The 21,324-nt window shown below is 39.2% G+C and overlaps 1 protein-coding gene and 1 pseudogene across 1 annotated transcript; both read left to right on the top strand.

Annotated features, from left to right (window-relative positions):
- The first annotated feature begins 3,414 nt into the window (after positions 1-3,414).
- LOC124271298 lies at positions 3,415-9,649 on the top strand. The gene is made up of 6 exons (XM_046706397.1): positions 3,415-3,449; positions 3,742-3,978; positions 4,299-4,326; positions 5,540-5,740; positions 8,566-8,684; positions 9,423-9,649. Exons 2-6 carry the CDS (start codon positions 3,772-3,774, stop codon positions 9,558-9,560), a joined length of 693 nt encoding a protein of 230 aa, XP_046562353.1. The 5' UTR covers positions 3,415-3,449; positions 3,742-3,771; the 3' UTR covers positions 9,561-9,649.
- Positions 9,650-12,964: 3,315 nt separating this feature from the next.
- LOC124271296 lies at positions 12,965-13,856 on the top strand (annotated as a pseudogene).
- Positions 13,857-21,324: the final 7,468 nt, after the last annotated feature.

The raw sequence follows: 21,324 nt of genomic DNA, 5'->3' as shown, positions 1-21,324 counted from the left end.
GGGTTATTTTTGGGGGAAAAGAAATATAAAGGGTGTGTGCGTGATTTAAGCTGATCTTAATGCTATTTGTTATTCAAAGAATTGACGAAATTATGGACCCCTGTGTTAAATACTTGCAGAGCTAAACTTAGAATACTCATAAACTGAGACAACTATGTCTTCAGTCTTGTCCCATCCATATGAAAAACAAGTTGCAAAGCAAAAGTAAACAAACGAAAGTAAGTTCAAATTACGCTAAAGTAATGTTTCAATATTTGACACACCCCTTTGGATTTGGGTTTTAACAGAATGCTCTTACACAAAAGGACGCTAAAGTAGCGTTTCATTATTTGGTAACAAAAAATCCGTTATTAAAATTCATCCGTTACACACAGCAGGATGTCAAGGTAAGTGTTTTTAATCATTTAACTGGATCTATATTTACCCAAGGCAATTTTGCATTATGTCAGTTTCCCAAGACACTGTTTACAACAACCCTCTGACAACCGCAAGGTGATTATATGGCACTTCTCCTGGCTTGCTATTCTCGAAACGTCCGTAGCCCTACGAACGTCTTAAGCCCACTTTTAACACATTGGCTACCTTAAGAGTTCTTAAGGCTACGAACGTTTCAAGAATAAGGGCCCGAATTTACTTCTTACATCCCACAGGAAATACCTTAGTGACCATGGCAAGGTTTTGATCCTGGAACGAATATGTCAATAAATCATCGGGCAAGTTTACACCAAGTTCATTGGCAACCCTCTGACAACCGCTGACCTCACTGCAGCGGTAGAGTGATGTGACGCTGAACTCATATCCCTTGCGTGATAGGAAACCTGTCAACTGGAGCCAACTGCATGTTTTCTCAACGTCAAGCACTAAAAAGTATAAATAAACGAAGCGATTTGAGGAAAAATGTCTTTGAAATAAGTCCTGTAAAGATGCATTAGATAATCCACTTATAGGCACTTATATGTCTGTCTCAAAAGAAAGCTTGGGATACATGAACAGATAGAGCCTGTATACTGGATTATCTTGATTAACAGGACAAGTCAAGATGTTTTCATTAGGAATTCAACAAGAGTCCATGAGTAGGATGGCACACATAATTAGTCATTTTCTAAAAGCAAAGTAGAAATGATACTGAATATCTTAATACTGCGTTAACAATATACGCTGCAATATTCAACATTGCCGTTGTTGCAATGAAAATATCAGTCATACTATATCACATGTTTTCTTTAGTCAACTTTACAGCTGTTTATGGTTTTTTTCCAATATGTGCTGACCTCTACTGTAGATTTGTGGAAGGCTGTTGATAGTGCTGGCGCGTGACCTTGGCAGATGTCATCCTCCGTTTCCACAGTTATTATACATGAAATTACTTGATATATCATCCATAATCGGTAATTGGATCAACGATACAATGTAGTGAGGCTCACATAAAATGGGTTAGTTTTTTGAGGTCTATCAAGGAATCAACTGGAAATGCTTCATATAAAATGTAAAATTAAAAATATATATTTATAGCAAATTCTAATGATGACTTACCAAGAACAATCCTTGGAGTTCCCAGTTCCTGTTCAACCAATAACAATAAATCAATATGACTTGACTGAGCAAATATCTTCATTGTGTTCAGTTCCGTCCCATGTGTATAATTCAATATACATCTGATAAAGAAATTCAAGTGTTTGGTGCAGTTGTGTGAATTGCTGAGCAGGCAATATACTGGACATATGATCGAGCATTACATTACTATGCATATTGTGAATAATACCGTAAATTATATTTTCACGATATCATTAATTGCCATGATCCATTTCTTCATCTCCCATTCGAATCACATCCCCTAAAATATTCGTCTGATGGAAAATGAAGTTTTAATAGTTTTGCATAAACTTGTAAGCTTAATTTTACAGACCTTGAATGCAAAGATAACCTTGATGTCCTTCAGATCGTCAACTGTCTGCTTTATCTGCTGTACTATGGGTTGGTTTGGTTGGTTGGAACTATGGGTTGGTTTCATCTAAGCTGAAACCAACAGACTTGTCAGTTTCCAGGGACAGAAACATAGCAGAAACCTACATTACTCAGTATCCAAAAGGTTTCCGCACCAGCGGAAACTAAGCCATTTTGCTATGAATGTTTCAGTGAACTTAAACTAAATGGAAACGCATAATGATAATTTCAGTTGTAGAAACTTGACGGAAACCTAGATTTGTTAGTTTCAGTTTTGTAAACTATGCGGAAACTCTTATTGTCAGTTTCCGGGTACAGAAACATAGCGGAAACCTACATTACTCAGTATCCATTAGGTTTCCGCAAGAACGCAAACTAAGTTATTTTTTATGTGTATATGGCTGTAATAATGCCGATGTGACGTAAAGCCCAACTCAACTCAGGAACCTGCATTCAAGCTTTCGATATAGTGATGGTATGTCATTGTGAGTGAGCTTTTAGTTTTACACCGCTTTCAGCAATATTCCAGCAATATCACGGCGGTGGACATTAGAAATGGGCTTCACACATTTTACCCACGTGGGGAATAGAACCCGGGTCTGCGGTGTAATCAGCGAACGCTTTAACCACTAGGCTACCCCACCGACCTTCATTCATTAAGACATAGCAAATATATTCCATTTTATGTTATATAAGTGAAGCTGTTGAGTAATTAGATAGTAGCATTGAACAAACATATTTACGTTTGCTCCCTTGGCCCCCCTGTTAAAGGTCGCATTTTGACACAAGCACGAAAATTAAATGTGTTCAATATTGACCCAAAGGGTTAGAAAGACCTACTACATAAAAAGTATGCACCAGATGCCAATATGTATCTTCAGTTTTAGAGCAAAGTTCGTTTGTATCTGCAATGAAAGGTAATAACTTTAGTTATTTTACTAGGAAATGGCATCACTTAGATACTCTGACATCGTAATTTAACACACATACAATTTGATTCACTCAAACTAATGTGTCCACTACTGTTAGAACATTTTCACCAAGCTCTTGTCTATCTATATATGTACACCCTCATATGTGTATATAAATTTGTATTGACTTCATGATGTAACTGCCAACGCATGTCACTCTTCTGTCTGTACAATCAACATGGAATTGAATAAAACATTTGCACCAGTCAGATGCCCTCATGTATCTTCAGTTTTACAGCAAAGTTTATTTGTATGTGCCTTGATCCATTTGCATAATTTGTTCATTGAAGAAGTGATTTCATATGTATTCATTTGTGATATGCTTTTAATTTCGCTTAGATATATAGAATGTGTGTGATTAACTCCTAACCCCAATGTCCTAGTGTGGTTCCTATCCATAAAAGAGTGGTACAAACATCTTTACTCAGAAGAAAAATCTTCGTCTCGGAATCAATTCTATTTGACAGTGCTGTGACAATTTTGAGCAATTAAACTATTCCAGTTGGTGTCAGAGCGTAACTCCCAGAATCCAGTTCCAGTTCCAGTTCCAGTACTCAACGACCTTCTATAATGCTACTGCTGTTCGTTGTTGAATCAGCCGCTTATAACACATTGCAACCCAAAATGCCCTTGTCATTTTATCGTCATCAGCATATATAACTGCCATGCACTTTTGTGGTTTCCGTCCATAAAAATAGAAGAAACATCGTTACTCAGATTTCACCATGTAAGAATCCTTGTTTCAGAATCAATTTTGCTTGACAGTCCTGTGACAATTGTCCACAATGAAACTATTCCAGTTGGTGTCAGAGCCTAACTCCCAGAATCCAGTTCCAGTACATAACGGCTTTCTACAATGTTGCTGTTGTTCGTTGCTGGTATCATCGCCATGTTGTGTCTGCCGCTTCCGGGTGTCGGCGCTGCTGGTGACAGGGACGCCCTGTTATACAAAGTGGAAATCCTCATTCCCCCTAAGGAGGGGAGGGACGAGAATGCAGACATACAGCAGATAAAGCAGACAGTTGAAGATCTGAAGGACATCAAGGTTATCTTTGCATTCAAGGTCTGTAAAATTAAGCTTATAACAAATCTATGCAAAACTATTAAAAAGTCATTTTCAATTTGACGAATATTTTGAGGGGTGTGTGTTTCGAAAGGGAGATAAAGGACATGGATCCTGGCAATTAATGATATCATGATATAATATGTTATTTACGGTAATACTCACAATATGCATAGTAATATAATGCTCAATAATATGCCCAGCATATTGCCTGCTGGACAATTCACACAGCTGCACCTAACACTTGAATTTCTTTATCAGATGTACATGTATATTGAATTATACACACGAATATTGATTTATTGTTATTGGTTGAACAGGAACTCGGAAATCCAAGTATTGTTCTTGGTAAGTCACCATTAAAATTTGCTAATATATCATTTTACATGAAACATTTCAGTTAATCCCATGATAGAACTCAGACGACTAACCAAATTTATGTGAGCTTCACTAAAATGTATTTTACATGGTCAATGGCAAGTTGCCCAGGAGGGTGACAACTTGAAAAAATATTACCCGCTTCCACGGTAACCACCAAACTCCGCCGAGAAGCTGTATCGCTAACAATTGTATGGCGTCATAATTTGACGCATGCAGTGCACCGTGTTCGAGAACAGTTCGATTAGCTGCTTTTGAGTTCACTATGTATACATATATTTTACCGATTTTCATCGCTTGATTTAAACTATTTATACAATGAATCGTTTGAATCAATTTAAATATAATTAAACATTTTCATAGCAGTTTTAAGCTTGTCAGAAAAGTTTCACTGATTTTAAAGATCCAGTCGCGAGAGACAGCCACCATTTTGTTTACATGTTATATAGACGGGTTCAAAATAAAATGATATTTTGTACATTTAACATGGCGGTAAGATAAATACGTTGTATGCTTCTCTCTCGCCTACCGGCTCGGGTGACACTGCTATAAAAGGCGTACATCAGACCGTATTGCCCTCGAGAGACGCATACAACTAATAACAATAATAATATACATAATAACCCTGCTGGCGAATAGAGGATGACATCTGCCATAATCACGCGCCAATACTGTCAGTCTACTACTGACTCTACAAGTAGAGGTCAGCACATGTTGGTAAAATATAAATAGCAGTAATCTGAAGTTTACTGAAGAAAACGTGTGATATATTTTTAGGGTGAAATATTTTAAGCAACAGCAGCAAAATAAACAATAATACAGAAGATTGCAGCATATATTGTTAATGTAGTATTAAGGTATTCAGTGTCATTTATACTTACCTTTTTGTTACGCTAAATATTAACTCACGCACTCGCTATACTTGCCTTTTGGAATATTACTAATTAAGAGAGTTGTGCTATTGATCGACTCTTGTTGGATTCAAAACGAAAACATCTTTATTTTTCTTTGACAGAAAGAAGCAAAAGGTCATCCAGTATATATGCCTTATCTACTCAGGCAACAAGTTGACCTTCTGAGACGGACATAGTTTGCATATTAGTGGATCATCTAATGCATCTTTACAGAAGTTATATCAAAGAATGTTTTCCTCAAGTCGCTTCGTTTATTTAACACATTTTAGTGCTTGACGTTGAGGAAGCATGCAGTTGGCCCCAGTTGACAGGTTTCCTATCACGCAAGGGATATGAGTTCAGCGTCGCATCACTCTACCGCTGCAGTGACTACTCCAACAGACTTGGTTTCAACCTGCCCGATGACGCATGGACATATTCGTTCCAGGATGAAAACCTTGCCATGGTCACTAAGGTATTTCCTGTGGGAGGTAAGAACTCAATTCCAGAAATAGTGCCTTAATCACCTGGCGGTTATTAAAGGTTGTTGTAAACAGTGTCTTGGGGAAAATATGACATCGATCTAGTTGAATGATTGAAAACAGTTACATTTACATCCTGCTGCCCGAGAACAATCACTTTTATTGACGGATTTTATGTTACTAAATAATAAAACGCTGCTTTAGCATCCTTTGTGTAAGAGCATTCTGTTAAAACCCCAAACCCAAAGGGGTGTCTCAGTTATTGAAACATTACTTAAGCGTATTTTGAACTTATTTACGTTTGTGTTTACCTTTGTTTTGTAAATTGTGTTTTCATTTGGATGGGACAAGACCGAATAAATAGTTGTCACAGTTAATGAGTGTTCACATTATTTGTCAGTGTTTATTATTTTTCATTTCCCCAGACAATAACCAAAACACTATCACAGGACTTAGTACAGAGATCACATGTGGCCATTATGAATGAGATGAAATGATGAGTTCAACCAAGAAAGCCCAAAGGCTCAAGTAACAATTATAAAAACAACATGACCAATGCAATCCTGTGGTGATCTCAAACAAAGCCCTACTATTGTATTTCATTTATTAGTTGTGCCTTTCATTTGTGATTTATTGTTATACATTGTGCAATGTTTGTGGATCTTGTAATATACTCAGAGGCACAAGTTAATGTGGCATGGAACATATTCATTGGTAATCTTGAGAATGAATTTTGGATTTGAACTAGAGAAGGAATCTGTTCAAATAGTTGAAAATGCACAACCAAACCGTTGTTCGAGTTGTACAAAATTTTCATGACGTATTCGGGAAACAGGGTCAGCAATGTTCACTGTGAAATGCCAGAAATCCAGATGCTCATCACTTCCTGTCAATGCAGTCTTAATAAGTGCAGAAGTCCTCTATTATATGATATGGAACAAGTTCCAGTGCCACGTCACCGGGAAAATGGCGGATGAATGGAGAGTAATTGGTGCTTCAATCTGGTAATGTTGCTCGCCGACTCAACGTCCAAAGAAGCAGCGTTTGCCACTTATGGTGTTGTTTTCAGCAAAACAGGTTTTAGACTAACCCCGTAGTGGCCGACACATGCTCCAGCCAGCAACCATTACAGTCCGTAACATACCTGGCAAAAGAGATGTATCTGTGACCAGTATGACATTAGAACATAAGAACACCAGTAAACTGTCTACAGACCCACAGGTGAACGTTACAACATACCAGGTGTTCCTGAAGAGGAGGGGCGTTGGGGTAGCCTAGTGGTTAAAGCGTTCGCTCGTCATGCTGAAGACCCGTGTTCGATTCCTCACATGGATACAATATGTGAAGCCCTTTTCTGTTGTCCTGCGCCATGATCATGCTGGAATATTTCTAAAAGCAATGTTAAACCACTCACACATTCCAGAAGACGATCGTTTTGGAAGTGGGGCCGTTATCATCTGTAGCAGTAACAGCAAGGATGCCAATAATTCATAGATTGTGATTGAGGGAAATCGACATGTATCGACGTTACAAAATGATATTGCCACAATGCACAGCTGTGCAGCAGTATTGTAATCACAACAATGTTAACGTGTTACTCTGGCCTGCAAGATTCCTTGACTGAATAAACCATCGAACACGTATGGGATCAAATGTACCGAAGTCATCTGAATCCTCTAACAAAGCTGCAGCGACTCTGACATATCCTTCCTCGGGTATGGCATCATGTTCTCAGGCCTGCACCAATCCAGAAGAGGATCGTTTTGGAAGTGGATCCGTTATCATCTACAGCAGTAGCAGCAAGGTTGCCAATAATTCACTGATTGTGAGATTTTGCAAATGGCTGCATTTCACTTTTTTGCAAGAGACTTTCCTCAACGTGATATTACCACACCGCACAGCTGTACAGCAGTATTGTAATCACAACAATGTTAAGGTGTTACCCTGGCCTGCAAGATGTCCTGATTGAACGAACCATTGACCACGTATGGGATGACACGTACCGACGTCATTCGAATCCACTCACATGTCCTTCCTCAGGTATGGTATGATGTTCTCAGGCCCTGCACCACTCCACAGGGTGGACACACTCGTTAGTGAACCCCTTCTTGTGTCGTGGCTCATTTGCATATGTTAGGTGCAGTGTTTTTTATGGACTGTTGATCATTACCACGGCTTGACACATCTGTCTGTCCATGTAATGACATTCTATTCGCGTCAGTAAAAGTTTTAAACCGATTCTGGCTGTGGTTTCTCTGTCTCAGTAACGTGTTCGTTTAAGTATGCATACAAGTAGTGAGTTTACGCCGCACTCAGCAATATTCCAACTATATGGCAGCGGTCTGTACATAATTGAGTCTGGACGAGACAATCCCATGATCAACAGCATGAGCATCGATCTGCGCAATTGGGAATCGATGACATGTGTCAACCAAGTCAGCGAGCCTGACCACCCGATCCCGTTAGTCGCCTCTTACGACAAGCATAGTCGTCTTTTGTGGCAAGCAGGGTTGCTGAAGACCTATTCTACCCCGGATCTTCACGGGTCTACATACAAGTCGTGTGTGCAATGGCTGAAACAAAAGTTAATGCAAGTTTTAGTCAATAGATTTACTAATTAATACGGATTTCAAAAAGGAGGAAAATAACTATAACTTGCAGATTTATACTGCACATCATATGCAAATACCCAAGATACCTCTTGATTGTCGCTTTTGGTTGTTTGTGTGTCACAATAACTTTGCCATTGTGTATAATTGATACTACATGCAAATGGAATTGTAGTGTAACAGCTTGGGGTCACGTGAACAAAATATTCAATGATATACTTCCAGACTTGTCAACACTTGAATATAACGAAAGGCTAAAGATGACATTTCAGCAAGACCTAGCCATATTGAAAAGTGGTCAGAAAGGGGTATGCTTCAGAATTCTCGCAGAGTACCCGGTTGAGGTGAGGATTTTTGTTACAGATTTCTTTGTTAAGGTGTTGTGCTTTCTCTCTGTTTAAATTCTATCAACAAAACGCATTGATGATTCTGCTGTTATTGTAATAATTGTGATATGATGAACATAAGAAACACTCTGACCATCATTCTCTTGAACCCCAATTACCAGCTGTCTTTGGCGTTCATGGGTCATATGTTCACACTATGTTATGAATATGCTATTCACACTTTGCTATGGATAAAATCATTGATTCAACAGAATCATGATAAGGGGTCAAATTTGTTTTAAATATCAAAGCCTATTGGAAGCATGGATCTATGTTTTCAGTATGTCACTGCATCTTGTGGATCCTCTACCTGCTATCGACAGGTGCTGTGTATTTGTCAATGACCTGTGTCATGATTTGCAAAATGGTTGGATGGTGCCATGAAAACCATTTTTATGGTTACTCATGTATCAAGTGCATACGGATAGCTTAAAGTGGCTGTTTTCCTAAAGATGTGTTACCATATCATTATTTGTCCAGTTGTGTGATCCTTATCAAAGTGTTAGTAGTATATATCGAAGGACGTGGGTCATGTTGATGTAACATAGGTAATGGGTCGAATCATTGATATAATTTCTTGTTTATTCGCGTATGTTTATGGCAATGTTCCTCTTTATGTTAACACAACTGATGTTTTGAGGTCTGACAAACCAAAATGATTTTGTCAGTTATACACACATTTTCAAATAATTTCAGTTGGTGTACTTCGCCCCGGTCAGCCAAATGAAGGTTGAAGCGATTGACGAAAGTTTGGCAAGTCCTGGTCTCTATGAAAATGAAGTAAAACGCATACAGAACCTTGCCAATTACACAGCAGTGTGCCAGGGAGACTAAACACGTGATTTTAGAACGCAGAAATCCTGTGGAACATATACAACATATACAATGTATTCTGCTGAATAAACACATTCATGGCATGTAAATCAGGATGATGTATCTATTCTAACAGATTTCAAAAGCAGGAAAAATAAACATTTAGTTTCAGTGGAATTTGGGAGTACACTCAGGTGACAAAGACGTTATGTGTTTCATCAGGGACAAAAATGAACACCTGGTATCACCACCGTTTGATAGTGATTCATAAATACATGCGCTGTCATCGTATCACTGGTTTGTTTGGTCCAGACTCTGCTGTTTACAAACACCACCATACACTTGTGATTCTGCTGAAACAAATACATACTCATGATTGTAGAATTGTAAATCGACTCTGCTTTTAGCAGGTTTTGTCGCTTCTATTAAAGCTGAAGAACAAGCCACCCTGGGTCTTGTATTAGTGAGTGAGTGAGTTAAGATTTAAAGTCACATCGGCAATATTTCAGCCATATCGTGACTGTCTTGTATTAGTGAACTATGGGATTTATATATTGTATCATATCGGGACATTAATTTTGGGTGAATGTTAATTAAGATTCGAAACTTTTCAGAAAACAAATGTTTTACCTAGGTAAACTCGGGTTGTGAAAACGACACGTATCATGAATTTGAAAAGAAAATTATGACAGATTAAATGACAAAGTACGAACAATTAAAAAAAAAATCGATATTAACTCCATACAAAAATACAACCATTCTGTGTTCCACAAACATGTATAACCCCAAATCATTCATGTGGGGGTATGTAAGTCCTGAAACTTTCAAGGTAAATTAAGCGTACTGAATATTTTAAAATGTAGCATTTTCGTCATTTTAAGTTATGGCTAAATATACCCACAATCACCAGCGACTGAAGGGATGATGTAAATGCAGCTAGGGTCCATGCAGGTAGCAAACGTACTGTAAGTCCCCATGGTGATGGTGATCTACCTTCAGTTGCTGGCGATGTATAATTTGTCGACAGGCTTTTATAATTTGATTACGTTTATTGTTAATTGCTAACTTTTGAAGTCACGATATGGCTGAAATATTGCCGTGACTATATTTTGTAACTCACTCACTCAAATCATTCATGCTTCGAGGCCACAACTGCTGCATCATAATTTGTAACGGGAAATATACATAATACTTGGAATTTCCTGCAGATTACCATGATGTAGGTCTTGAATGTTTGCCATGTTGCACACTATCAATATTATGTCATATGATGTCATGTTATAAAAATACTGATCCAAATCATGGAGTAAGATTTCATGCCTGATAATTTCTCGTGCTTATCAACAAATCATTCATTATTATACAGATATGCTATGCAAGTGCTCATTATCAGTGGAACCGAGTAATAAATATCTTCAAATCTTTATAACATAAAACTAAAGGGCATGGCCATCTCTGGTGTAGATCTACAAAAACAATGGCAGGACAGGTGACCAAACTGTGAACAAAAGAAAATTCATTGTAACCCGGGTCAATAATTGGTGAATGACCTATTTGGTACCCTTAGGGGCGGTGGGGTAGCCTAGTGGTTAAAGCGTTCGCTCGATCCCCGACATGGGTACAATATGTGAAGCCCATATCTGGTGTCCCCCGCCGTGATGTTGCTGGAATAATGTTAAAGGCGGCGTAAAACCTAACTCACTCACTCATTCCCTGGTAACCTGAGTATACAACTCAATCATTACATTTGCGGCAAATTACAGTCCAGTATTGCCTTTCAGTAGTGCGACACTTGGTGGAACCTATACTGCGACATGACACCAGGCTCCATCTGATTATTCAGACAGCCCTAACTGTGGCTTGGCGGGAATGTGATTTTGATATCAGATCTCGAGAGTTATTAGGGTGAGTGAGCAGTTATAATTTATAGTGTTACGAGAGTGTGTTTTTTTTAGTTTGTAATAACATCGGTTAGGTGATAGTAATTATGAGTCACAATGTTTTAAGTTTTGTGTGTTGGTTGTGGGTCACATTTCGCATCATATATGTTCATTGGCAATACTATTTTTAGCGGTACGCCTTTGTGATAGCGCTACAGAGTTACCTCCCTTGATCGGATGTTTATGTGTTAATATCGTCATGTCGCGAGTTCCACACGTTTCCAGAAAGATCTAAGTGTTTAATGATACAGCCACGCTTTGCTGGAAAGTTCAAGAATCTGTGCCATTATATATAAAGGCCGGCTGTTGTGTTGAGAGACACGCAAGGACTAACACACGGAATTACCTAACACTTCGTGCCTGACTGCTCTCATTTGTAAACAAGCTCCATTTAGAATATATGATCTCACTGTGGTTACCACGACTCTGGTGAGTTAATATTTTATATGTGACCCATTACTTTAGATTTGTGACTCGATTGCATTGTATTAGAAAGGCTGTAGGTGAATTCGTAGACCAGACTGGTTCATAGACGTGGAAATCCGGTGGATTGGTAGGCTGATTGAGCGGTGGATTCGTAGACGTTAGTAAAATGGGAAAAGTTCAACATCAATGATGATGAAAATCGATATTATGACTTTAATGTACCCGAAAAGTGTTTGCATTTTGTCAAATAAATAAAATATATCAGGTAAGTACGATCGGTGATGAAAATAAAATATAGGCCGCTTATATATTAAATTCAGTTTGGTGAAATTAAATGATATATATTAGGTAAGTATCGTCAGTGATGAAAACCCATTCAACATTCATCCACGCAGACCAGCAGAGAAGTAGCAGAAAACACTTCTAAAGAAAACACTTACATCTCTACATCTCCTACACACAGTATTTCGCAATCAAAACAACTCACCACGTCCTAATTAACATTCACAACAACTCACCGCTTCCTAATTAACATTCACAACAACTCAGCGAAACCTGTTAATCAACATTCCACCAACTCAGTGAAACCTGTTAATCCACCCACAACAATGAAAACAGTCGGGAAATTCTGATGAGTAGATTAATTTTGTCTGATCCGCCGACAAAGTTTACCTGTACAAACACTTATGGTATATAAACCTCAAGAAGGTAAAAAAGAAATCATTCAGCATCAACCATGGCTCTATGTGTTGCATGTGTGAAAGAAGTGCGTCCTAGACAACATGCCATCCAGTGCGACAGCTGCGATCACAGGAATCGACATCGCTACCTACCGCCAGATGACGAAAGGGCAACTCCCTCTTCCTACCAAGTGACTTCCTGAGAGCCGATATCAAGACAGGTGGAGGACAGTGCCATTTCTTTTTTGCTAGTGACCACCAATTGAAGACTTTGAAGACGTCCAAGACATGGTATATAGACTCTACCTTCAGAGTTGTGTAACCCCCCTCCTTTTACCAGCTGCTGTCCATCTATGCGTTCCTCGTCTCCGGGTCGTCAATGAAGCAAGTTCCTCTTTTGTTCACATTGATGTCGCGGCGCGTGCCAGAGGACTACGTGGCCGTAAGTAGTTAACAAATTGTTATGTAATAGCTAAGCTAATTACTGTACTTGCTGTATAGTTTGTTCATTGTGATCAAACAATAAGGTAATTATCTATTTAACAGGTCTTCAAAGCGGTCAACGACTTTGAGGCGGCAACCTGGAGAGGGTTTCAGAGAGTCTTTCCGGCCGTCCAGATCAAGGGCTGCAGCTTCCACATGAATCAGGTGATTTATATGAAGGTGCAGAACTTGGGTCTGGCTACGGCTTATATATGAAGAGGACGTGGGAACACACAGGTGCATATTTCATTTTTTCCTTCTGTTTACACTCTTTCAGATGATATTGTTACAAAAGTTATCTGCATTTTATTAGTATAATGATTATACCTCACATTTTTTTTATAATTTGTTTTCTAGATTCGTCAAGAAGCTGATGGGTTTGCAATTCCTGGACGCAGCACCTATCAGGCCTAACACTTCATTAAGCAGGCAGTGACGCCGGATCTGGTCGCCCTCTGTGACTATTACGAAGCAACATGGATCCGAAACACCGTGTGGACTGGCTAATTAGAGCGTTTTCGGGACGGCCATCCGGACGAACAACGACCTGGAAAGCTGGCACAAACGCTTGAATCAGCTGTCCGGGCGACGTCACCTACCTTTCTACAGGTTGCTTCCCCCTCCTCTTCAAAGAAGCTGACCTGCTGCCTTTACAAATTCGACTGGTCACAGACGGTCAGCTGAACAGAAGGCAACATGTTGGCCAGCGGGCCAAGTCCGATAAGTTTTTCAGAGTATGGGACGAATTCCAAGCCACAAATCTTACTGAATGGACCAATGGTCACTGAGTGAATTGACTGTGCATTGTATTATATGTATTGTGATTCATTGTAGCTTGCTCATTGTTTGCTCAATATATTACTTGTCTGTTACTTGTCTGTTTTATATTTTGCTGGTTCAAAGGGGATTCTTAAACCTTTTGTCACGGCAATAGTCACATTTATATTTTCAGCCATGTCGTGACTATGAAAATTGTAAATTCGTAAATGTATAAATGAATAAAAAAACAAACTTATGTACATGTACTTACCTGTCTGCAAAGGACAGTAAAATAACTAGTTTATCACAGATTTACACTTACAATTAAAACTAGCATTAAACCATTAAACACTGTATCATCTATCTTGAATAAGACAGTATAAAAACAGGCTATAGATCGCTAAAGGTAGTGAGTGAGTGAGTGAATATTTAACGTCACGTCGGCAATTCCAGCCATATCGTGACGAGAACAAATTTGACGTGGATAAATGTAATACGTGTATGTTATAAAACCTGTCGTCAAAGGACAGTAAAACAACTAGACTATCAGAGTTAGAATTAAATCTAGCATGTTAAGTTAAAACTATTGGGACAATACAATATATACACATGCTATAGATCGCCAGTCACTGAAGGTAGATCACCATACTAGTGGCCACGAAGACTTGAATTACTTTTGCTACCTGCATGGACCCTAGCTAGATTTACACCATCCGTGCAGCCGCTGGCGATTGTGCTTACATTTAGCCACAAATTGAAACGACAATAATCCTACGATCACAAATCGTGGTAGATCAAAAAAGAGTTATTAGGATGAATCTAATGCATTGGTTGAATGTCATCCTTGACGCCAGAAGAAGAAGTATGAATATATTCTGAAACGTCGTGTTCCTCAAAATAAAGAAGTTGACATCCATAAATACTTGCCTTTATTTACAGTAATCTCCCATCAGAGATTTTATGACTGCTTCTGTCAATATGATCACATATGAAACGGTATCAAAGTCTTCACCGACAAGACGGGGGGCTACTGCAGCATGGAAATAATACTGTTGAACATTGGAACGAACATAGTGAATCCTAATACACCGATTTCAATGTACCTTGGATATACGCGTGTATATGTGGGATACAAACATGTTGCATTGTGATATTCATTGTTCCTCTCCCCGACCCCTACTTTACCCCTGTCTCATCCGTCAGTGTCAACATTAAACCGCACACTGTTAATCACAGCATTCCGACCTTGTTATAGAATACTAAAACCACTAGGGAAAGTTAGTCCATTCTTCTTGGAGGTGTTTTATCAGCATAACTGAATAACTGCACTAAGGCAATTATTTTTATTTAAAAAACAATAAAATTGTACTCATTTTGATAATCTTCATCATGCCTAATACATTACACGCGTATTAAATAAGTATGCCCTCGTGGTGTAAGCCGTTTAATCACCCTCACTGCGGTAGTTATTTAAATAACTACCTTGTAAGGGTGGTTAACCTATACATACCAATAATAGTAAAGTTCCAGTGTCACAACCTGTGACAAACGAAGACATAAAGAAATATAGCATAGTATTTCCTCGGCTGATTTATTGTCCTCCTGAGAGGATACGTAATTCCTAAAACGTTCAAAGTAACATTTAAACTAACCAGATTTTTTTAAAAGTAGTATTTTTATTATTTTAAATTGCGGCCAAAGTTTCGTACAATCGCCAGCGAACGGATGGTGTAAATCCAACTCTGGTCCATGCAGGTTGCAGAGGCACTGTAAGACTTATAGCCTGTTTTTACATTGTATTTTCTTCGTAAATGAAATAGTTTAGATTTTCATGCTAGTTTTAAACAATATCTGTCTAGTTATTTTACAGTCCGATGACTGTTTTTTTTTAACTACTTGGATTTATTGTGTATAACACATTTCTCGTTACTATATGGCTGAAATATAGTCGAGGTGACGTTGAATTTTAACTCACTCACGCACTCACTTACCCATACATGCAGAACGGCGACGTGGCCCAGTGGTTACTAACCAGTATGTCATTGCTGTGACTCGGGTTCAAATCCCCACATGGGTACAATGTGTGAAGCCCATTTCTCGTGTCCCCCGCCGTGATGTTGCTGGAATATTGCTAAAAGCGGCGTAAAACCAACCTCAGTCAGTCATTGTTGTTCCCTTTATCAACAACTGGTTTTACAGTCTATATTGGACGTGGTGTTCCTTAAACAGGTGGGGCAGTCGGGTAGCCTAGTGGTTTAAGAGTTCGCTCGTCACGCCGAAGACCCGGATTCGATTCCTCACATGGGCACAATGTGTGAAGCAGGTGTCCCCCGCCGTGATATTGCTGCAATATTGCTTACAGCGGCGTTAGACTAAACTCACTCACTCCTTACAGATGTAACGCATTCGATCGTAAGATAGCAAGCCAGGTTCGATTTCCAACAGTGAGAAAATGTGCACGGCTCAGTCGAACCATCCTCTGTCAAAGTCACTCAGCCACACAAGTTTCAGACTGTACTAGGTGTCCAGAATTGGTCTTCAGTAACCCATGCTTGTCGTAACAGGCGACTAACGGGATCGGGTGGTCAGGCTTACAGACTTGGTTGACACATGTCACCGTATCCCAATTGCATAGATCGATGCTCATGCTGTTGATTACTGGATTGTCTGATCCAGACTGGGATTGTTTACAGACCGCATCTATATACATGTATGTTGAATATTGCTGCGTGTGGCGTAAAACGTAATTCAATCACTCTCTCCAGTATGAAATGTGTAAAATGCAAGAATTTAGATGAAACTGGCTTCAAAACATCAGTCGAACGTGGGGTATACAGCAAATAAGTCTGATTACTGATATTTTTACTGATTAAAGATTCTGCATAGTGTGATGTCATTATATTGAGCAGACTCCCAAACTATTTTTATTATTACCAACACAAAGCTATGCTTGAAATGCCCTTCATAAACAGCCACGAGCAACTGTTCGCAGTCTCGCAAGCATGCGGTCAGAGATCATACGTTCATATTTGGCTGCATCTGCCTCGGGCCAAAAAAAAACATCAACACAAACCAGCATCATCATACGCCATAATCCCCATAAACCATATTTACCCTCCGGTATCACCTGTTGAGAATACATGTGTGTTTATATATTTAGAAGCTGTAACAGTGACCTTAGAGACTTCTCAACAAGGAAAAGAATTCGATCAAAGTTCAAGCTGTTTGTGTCCCTCAAAGTAGAGGATGTAGAGGATTGATAGAGGTATAAAAGGCCCGCAGAAACCTACCTTGCAGTATCCAGTGCTACACCTCGCACAATGCAGATCTACACAACCCCGTTGGTGATTGCCGTCCTCGTCTTTGTTGCCATCCATCTTCCACACAGTCGTGCTCAAGGTAAGTACACAACATTTGCTTAGAGAGGTTTCCATGTACATAAATGCTTATGCTGGTATGTCTTGTCTTTACACGAATTCCTGAACGTGTTACGGAAATAATCTTCACAGCAGACTTGTCTGAAGCGTAATGTTGTGAAATGTCCTTAAACGGTTTCCAAGTTTTATGGTTTACGCTTATGGTTGAAGGTTTGGCCAACCGTCTAAGCAAATTTGATGTACATGAACGCAGTGTTTCGGTCAGAGGTCTCAGATTTGACGGCTGGTGGGGAGCCTAGTGGTTAAAGCGTTCGCTCGTCTCGAAGACCCGGGTTCGATTCCCGACATGGGTACAGTGGATGAAGCCCATTTCTGGCGTCCCCCGCCGTAATATTGCTGGAATATTGGTAAAAGCGGCGTAAAACTAACTCACTCATTCTAAGACAAGTGAACATACTTTTATATCCCAGTGTCCGTTTCGTTTCGCTGCAGATGTAGACGAGTGTGCCATCAACCCGTACATCTGCGGCTACGCCTACAACCCCACAAACGGCCAGTACGGCCCGACCGGCGCATGCGTGAACACACCCGGATCATACTACTGCGCATGTTATCCACCCTTCGTCGCCACATATCTGAATAGAAGTTGCTACTGTAAGTATTTCATGTCCTTAATTTGAGTCAGCAAGGTAATAGCCTAACACCATACCTTAACAGTTATTAAAACTTTATAACGGCGACCGCCTCCGTGGTGTAGTGGTTAGAGCGACCGCCTCCGTGGTGTAGTGGTTAGAGCGTCCGCCCGGAGAGCGGAAGGTCGCGGGTTCGATCCCCGACCGCGTCATACCAAAAGACGTTAATATATGGTACTTGTTGGTCCCTGTCTGGCGCTCGGCATTAATGGGTACAACAAGGACTGGTCGGCTCGGAGTCAGTATACTGTGTCTGAGTGGGGTATTCATGCTTCACTGCGGCATGGTATCTCAGTGGGCTAGCACTATAAAACCAGCTTAAGTCTGGGCTAGTACAAGCAGCCGCACGTACACATACACACGCATGCACGTCGTCATATGAGCGAAATATTCTCAAGCACGACGTAAAACCCAATTTCACCTCACGTGAAGGGTGTATTGAACCTCATGTCCTGGCTGTTTACCAGTTTGTTGAGACCCAAGAGAGGAGTTATATGATGCTGACAAGCCTAGAAATATAACGGGGCGAACTGATAATCGAACTCACAATTGTTTCTGGCTTGTTAAGCCTATCACAAGGGATCAATATTTCAGTGTAAAAACAGCGAAGGATCTTTTTAACCAGGTCAATTATCATCAAATAATTTTTTCTTTTTAAACGAAATCGAATTACTTGAAAAGTCTTGATAAATAGTTTAGTAAATATATGAATAGCACAATCGCTAACGACTGAAGGGATGGTATAATTCAGCTAGGGTCTATGCAAGAAGCCAAAGTACTGAAAGTCCCCATGGTCCCTGGTATGGTGATCTACTTTCAGTTGTTGGCGATCTATAGCCTGTTTTTATGTTGTATTGTCTTCAATTGTTAAAATTGTTCAGATTGACATACGTATTTTATATCTATATTTGTTATACTGTCCCTCGTTGACAGGTAATGTGACTTTATGTACTATGCCTATTGTTGTAGTCACGATATAGCTGGAAAACTGCCGATGTGGCTTACAAACTCACTCACCAACTCAAATTTGTAAATATGCACATGTTCAAAAACTAATAAAGTTAATAAAGCATTTATCATGAACGGAGTAGGAGAGATCTGTAAGCAACAAACCCGTGAAGGCCCGGGTTAGAATATTGATCTTCAGTAACCCATGCTTGTCGTAAGAGGCGACTAACGAGATCGGGTGGTCAGGATCGGGTGGTCCGGCTCGCTGACATGGTTGACACAGGTCATCGGTTCCCAGTTGGGCAGATCGATGCTCATGCTGTTGATCACTGGATTGTCTGGTCCAGACTCGATTATTTACAGACCGCCGCCATATAGCTGAGTGCGGCGTAAAACTCAACTCACTCACTGTAAGCAGCATTGAAAGATGGATAGTTTGTGTGTCGGTTATAACAGGTGCATGTTTGGTTGAGTGAGTGAAAGTGAAGAGAGCATGTCTATAATGTCATCAGTGGTACGATAAACAATTATCACTTGCGATGAAACTATTGACACCCAGTTCTCCTTCATGCCAAACTGAAACAATGGCTAATATTTAAAGCAAAACACTAACTAAAAATGTTTGATTTTTTTTACAGATTATCAACAAACTCAACAGAACATCTTCCAGAATCCTTATTCGTTGTTTCTTTTAGATGAATTGTTTGACTTCGACCTCTTTTAAGAAAATATTGATAAAACATCCAGTATTTTGCCTTTACGTTTTTAGCATTTTACTGTCACCCACACATGAATATGTATGGATAACACATGAATATGTATGGATTACCCATGAATATGTGTGGAAAACCCATGAATATGTATGGATAACCCATGAATATGTATGGATAACACATATATATGTATGGATAACACAGGAATATGCATGGATAACCCATGAATATATGTGGATAACACATGAATAGGTATGGATAACAGGAATATGTATGGATAACACAGGAATATGTATGGATAACCCATGAATATGTGTGGATAATCCATGAAATGTATGGATAACACATGAATATGTATGGATAACCCATGAATATGTGTGGATAATCCATGAATATGCATGGATAACACATGAATATGTATGGATAACACATGAATATGTGTGGATACATCAGTTACATGTACAGATGTGAGTCTTTTGTTATATTATCGTGTTTATACAGTTATGTACTGAAAGGGATGTAAAAACCAGTAGCCGGTATCGTGTATTCCCATGTACATGTATCGTTTATGTCAATGTACAGGTATTGTTTATGTCCATGTGCCTTGTTTAGATTCCAAATAAAGCATTTTACTCATAGTCGTAATTATATTTATTCTTCTGATGTCTCCAATATTTATCCCTGCTTAAGAAGAATCAAGACGGCAGCAAAGCGTCTCATGTTACATTCATGGGGGCGGTCGGGTAGCCTAGTGGTTAAAGCGTTGGCTCATCACGGTGAAGACCCGAGTTCGATTCCCCACGTTGGCACATTGTGTGAACCCTATTTCCGGTGTACCCCGCCACGATATTGCGTGAATATTCCCAAAAAGCGGCGTAAAACAATACTTACTCACTCTTGTTGCATTCATTTGCCATGCCTATACCAACCACTCCTACATTTTGAAAACAACTCACGAATAAAAGCAATAGTGAGTGAGTGAGTTAAAATTCCACGACACATCGGCAATATTCCAGCGATATCATGACGACAGAAATTCATAAATTAAGAATATATCTCAGAATACTTTATAAAACGCTCCCTTGGAAATACAGTAAAACCACATCACATATATTATTAAAATATTAAGCTATTCATTGACAAACACAATATAAAAGTGGGCTAGAAATCTCTAGCAACTGAAGTTAGGCCACCATACTAAGGACCGCGGGGACTTCTGGTTCCTGCTTTCTGCACGGTTCCCCAGCAGGATTTAAACCATACCTTTAGCGGCTGGCGATTGTTGCAATGTTAGCCATGAATAGAAAATGTATTACGATTAGAAACGTTCATATATATGAATATTCTTTTAATTTTGTGGGTTTATACACCCTCTCAGGGTTACAATAGTTTTACCGTACTTTAACCCCCATCAAGGATATAGCCACACACTACATGTATATCAAAGTCCATAAAAATATGCTACCTATATATAAAAGTACGTCAAAATTTATCAATTAATTCTATTTCTTTTAAAAAGACAATACTTAAATGAGGACAAATTCTATTTAAAAGAGTGAGTGAGTGAGTTAAGATTTAGAGTCACATATTGCAGCCATATCGTGACTACAACATTATACATATATTCTGTAATAATAAAGAAAAGTTAATTTGTAAAATCTGTCAACAAAGGACAGTAAAATAACTAGGCTATCACAGATAGAAAGTTAAAACTAGCTTGTAAGCATTAAAACATTTAACACAATTCAGGACAATACAATATAAAAA

This window comes from Haliotis rubra, unplaced genomic scaffold, assembly GCF_003918875.1.
Source record: "Haliotis rubra isolate DU_JTF1 unplaced genomic scaffold, ASM391887v1 Scf1596, whole genome shotgun sequence".
Lineage (NCBI taxonomy): Eukaryota > Metazoa > Mollusca > Gastropoda > Lepetellida > Haliotidae > Haliotis > Haliotis rubra.
Note: the sequence above shows the minus strand (reverse complement) of the source record. Positions and strands in the feature narration are given on the sequence as shown.

What these genes read in the sequence shown, in the direction of transcription:
- LOC124271298 (XM_046706397.1), top strand. Translation starts at nt 3,772, where the DNA reads ATGTTGCTGTTGTTCGTTGCTGGTATCATCGCCATGTTGTGTCTGCCG. An exon ending in TAAGGTATTTCCTGTGGGAG is followed by an intron (nt 5,741 to 8,565) that starts GTAAGAACTCAA and finishes ATATACTTCCAG; the next exon opens with ACTTGTCAACACTTGAATAT. An exon ending in TCGCAGAGTACCCGGTTGAG is followed by an intron (nt 8,685 to 9,422) that starts GTGAGGATTTTT and finishes AAATAATTTCAG; the next exon opens with TTGGTGTACTTCGCCCCGGT.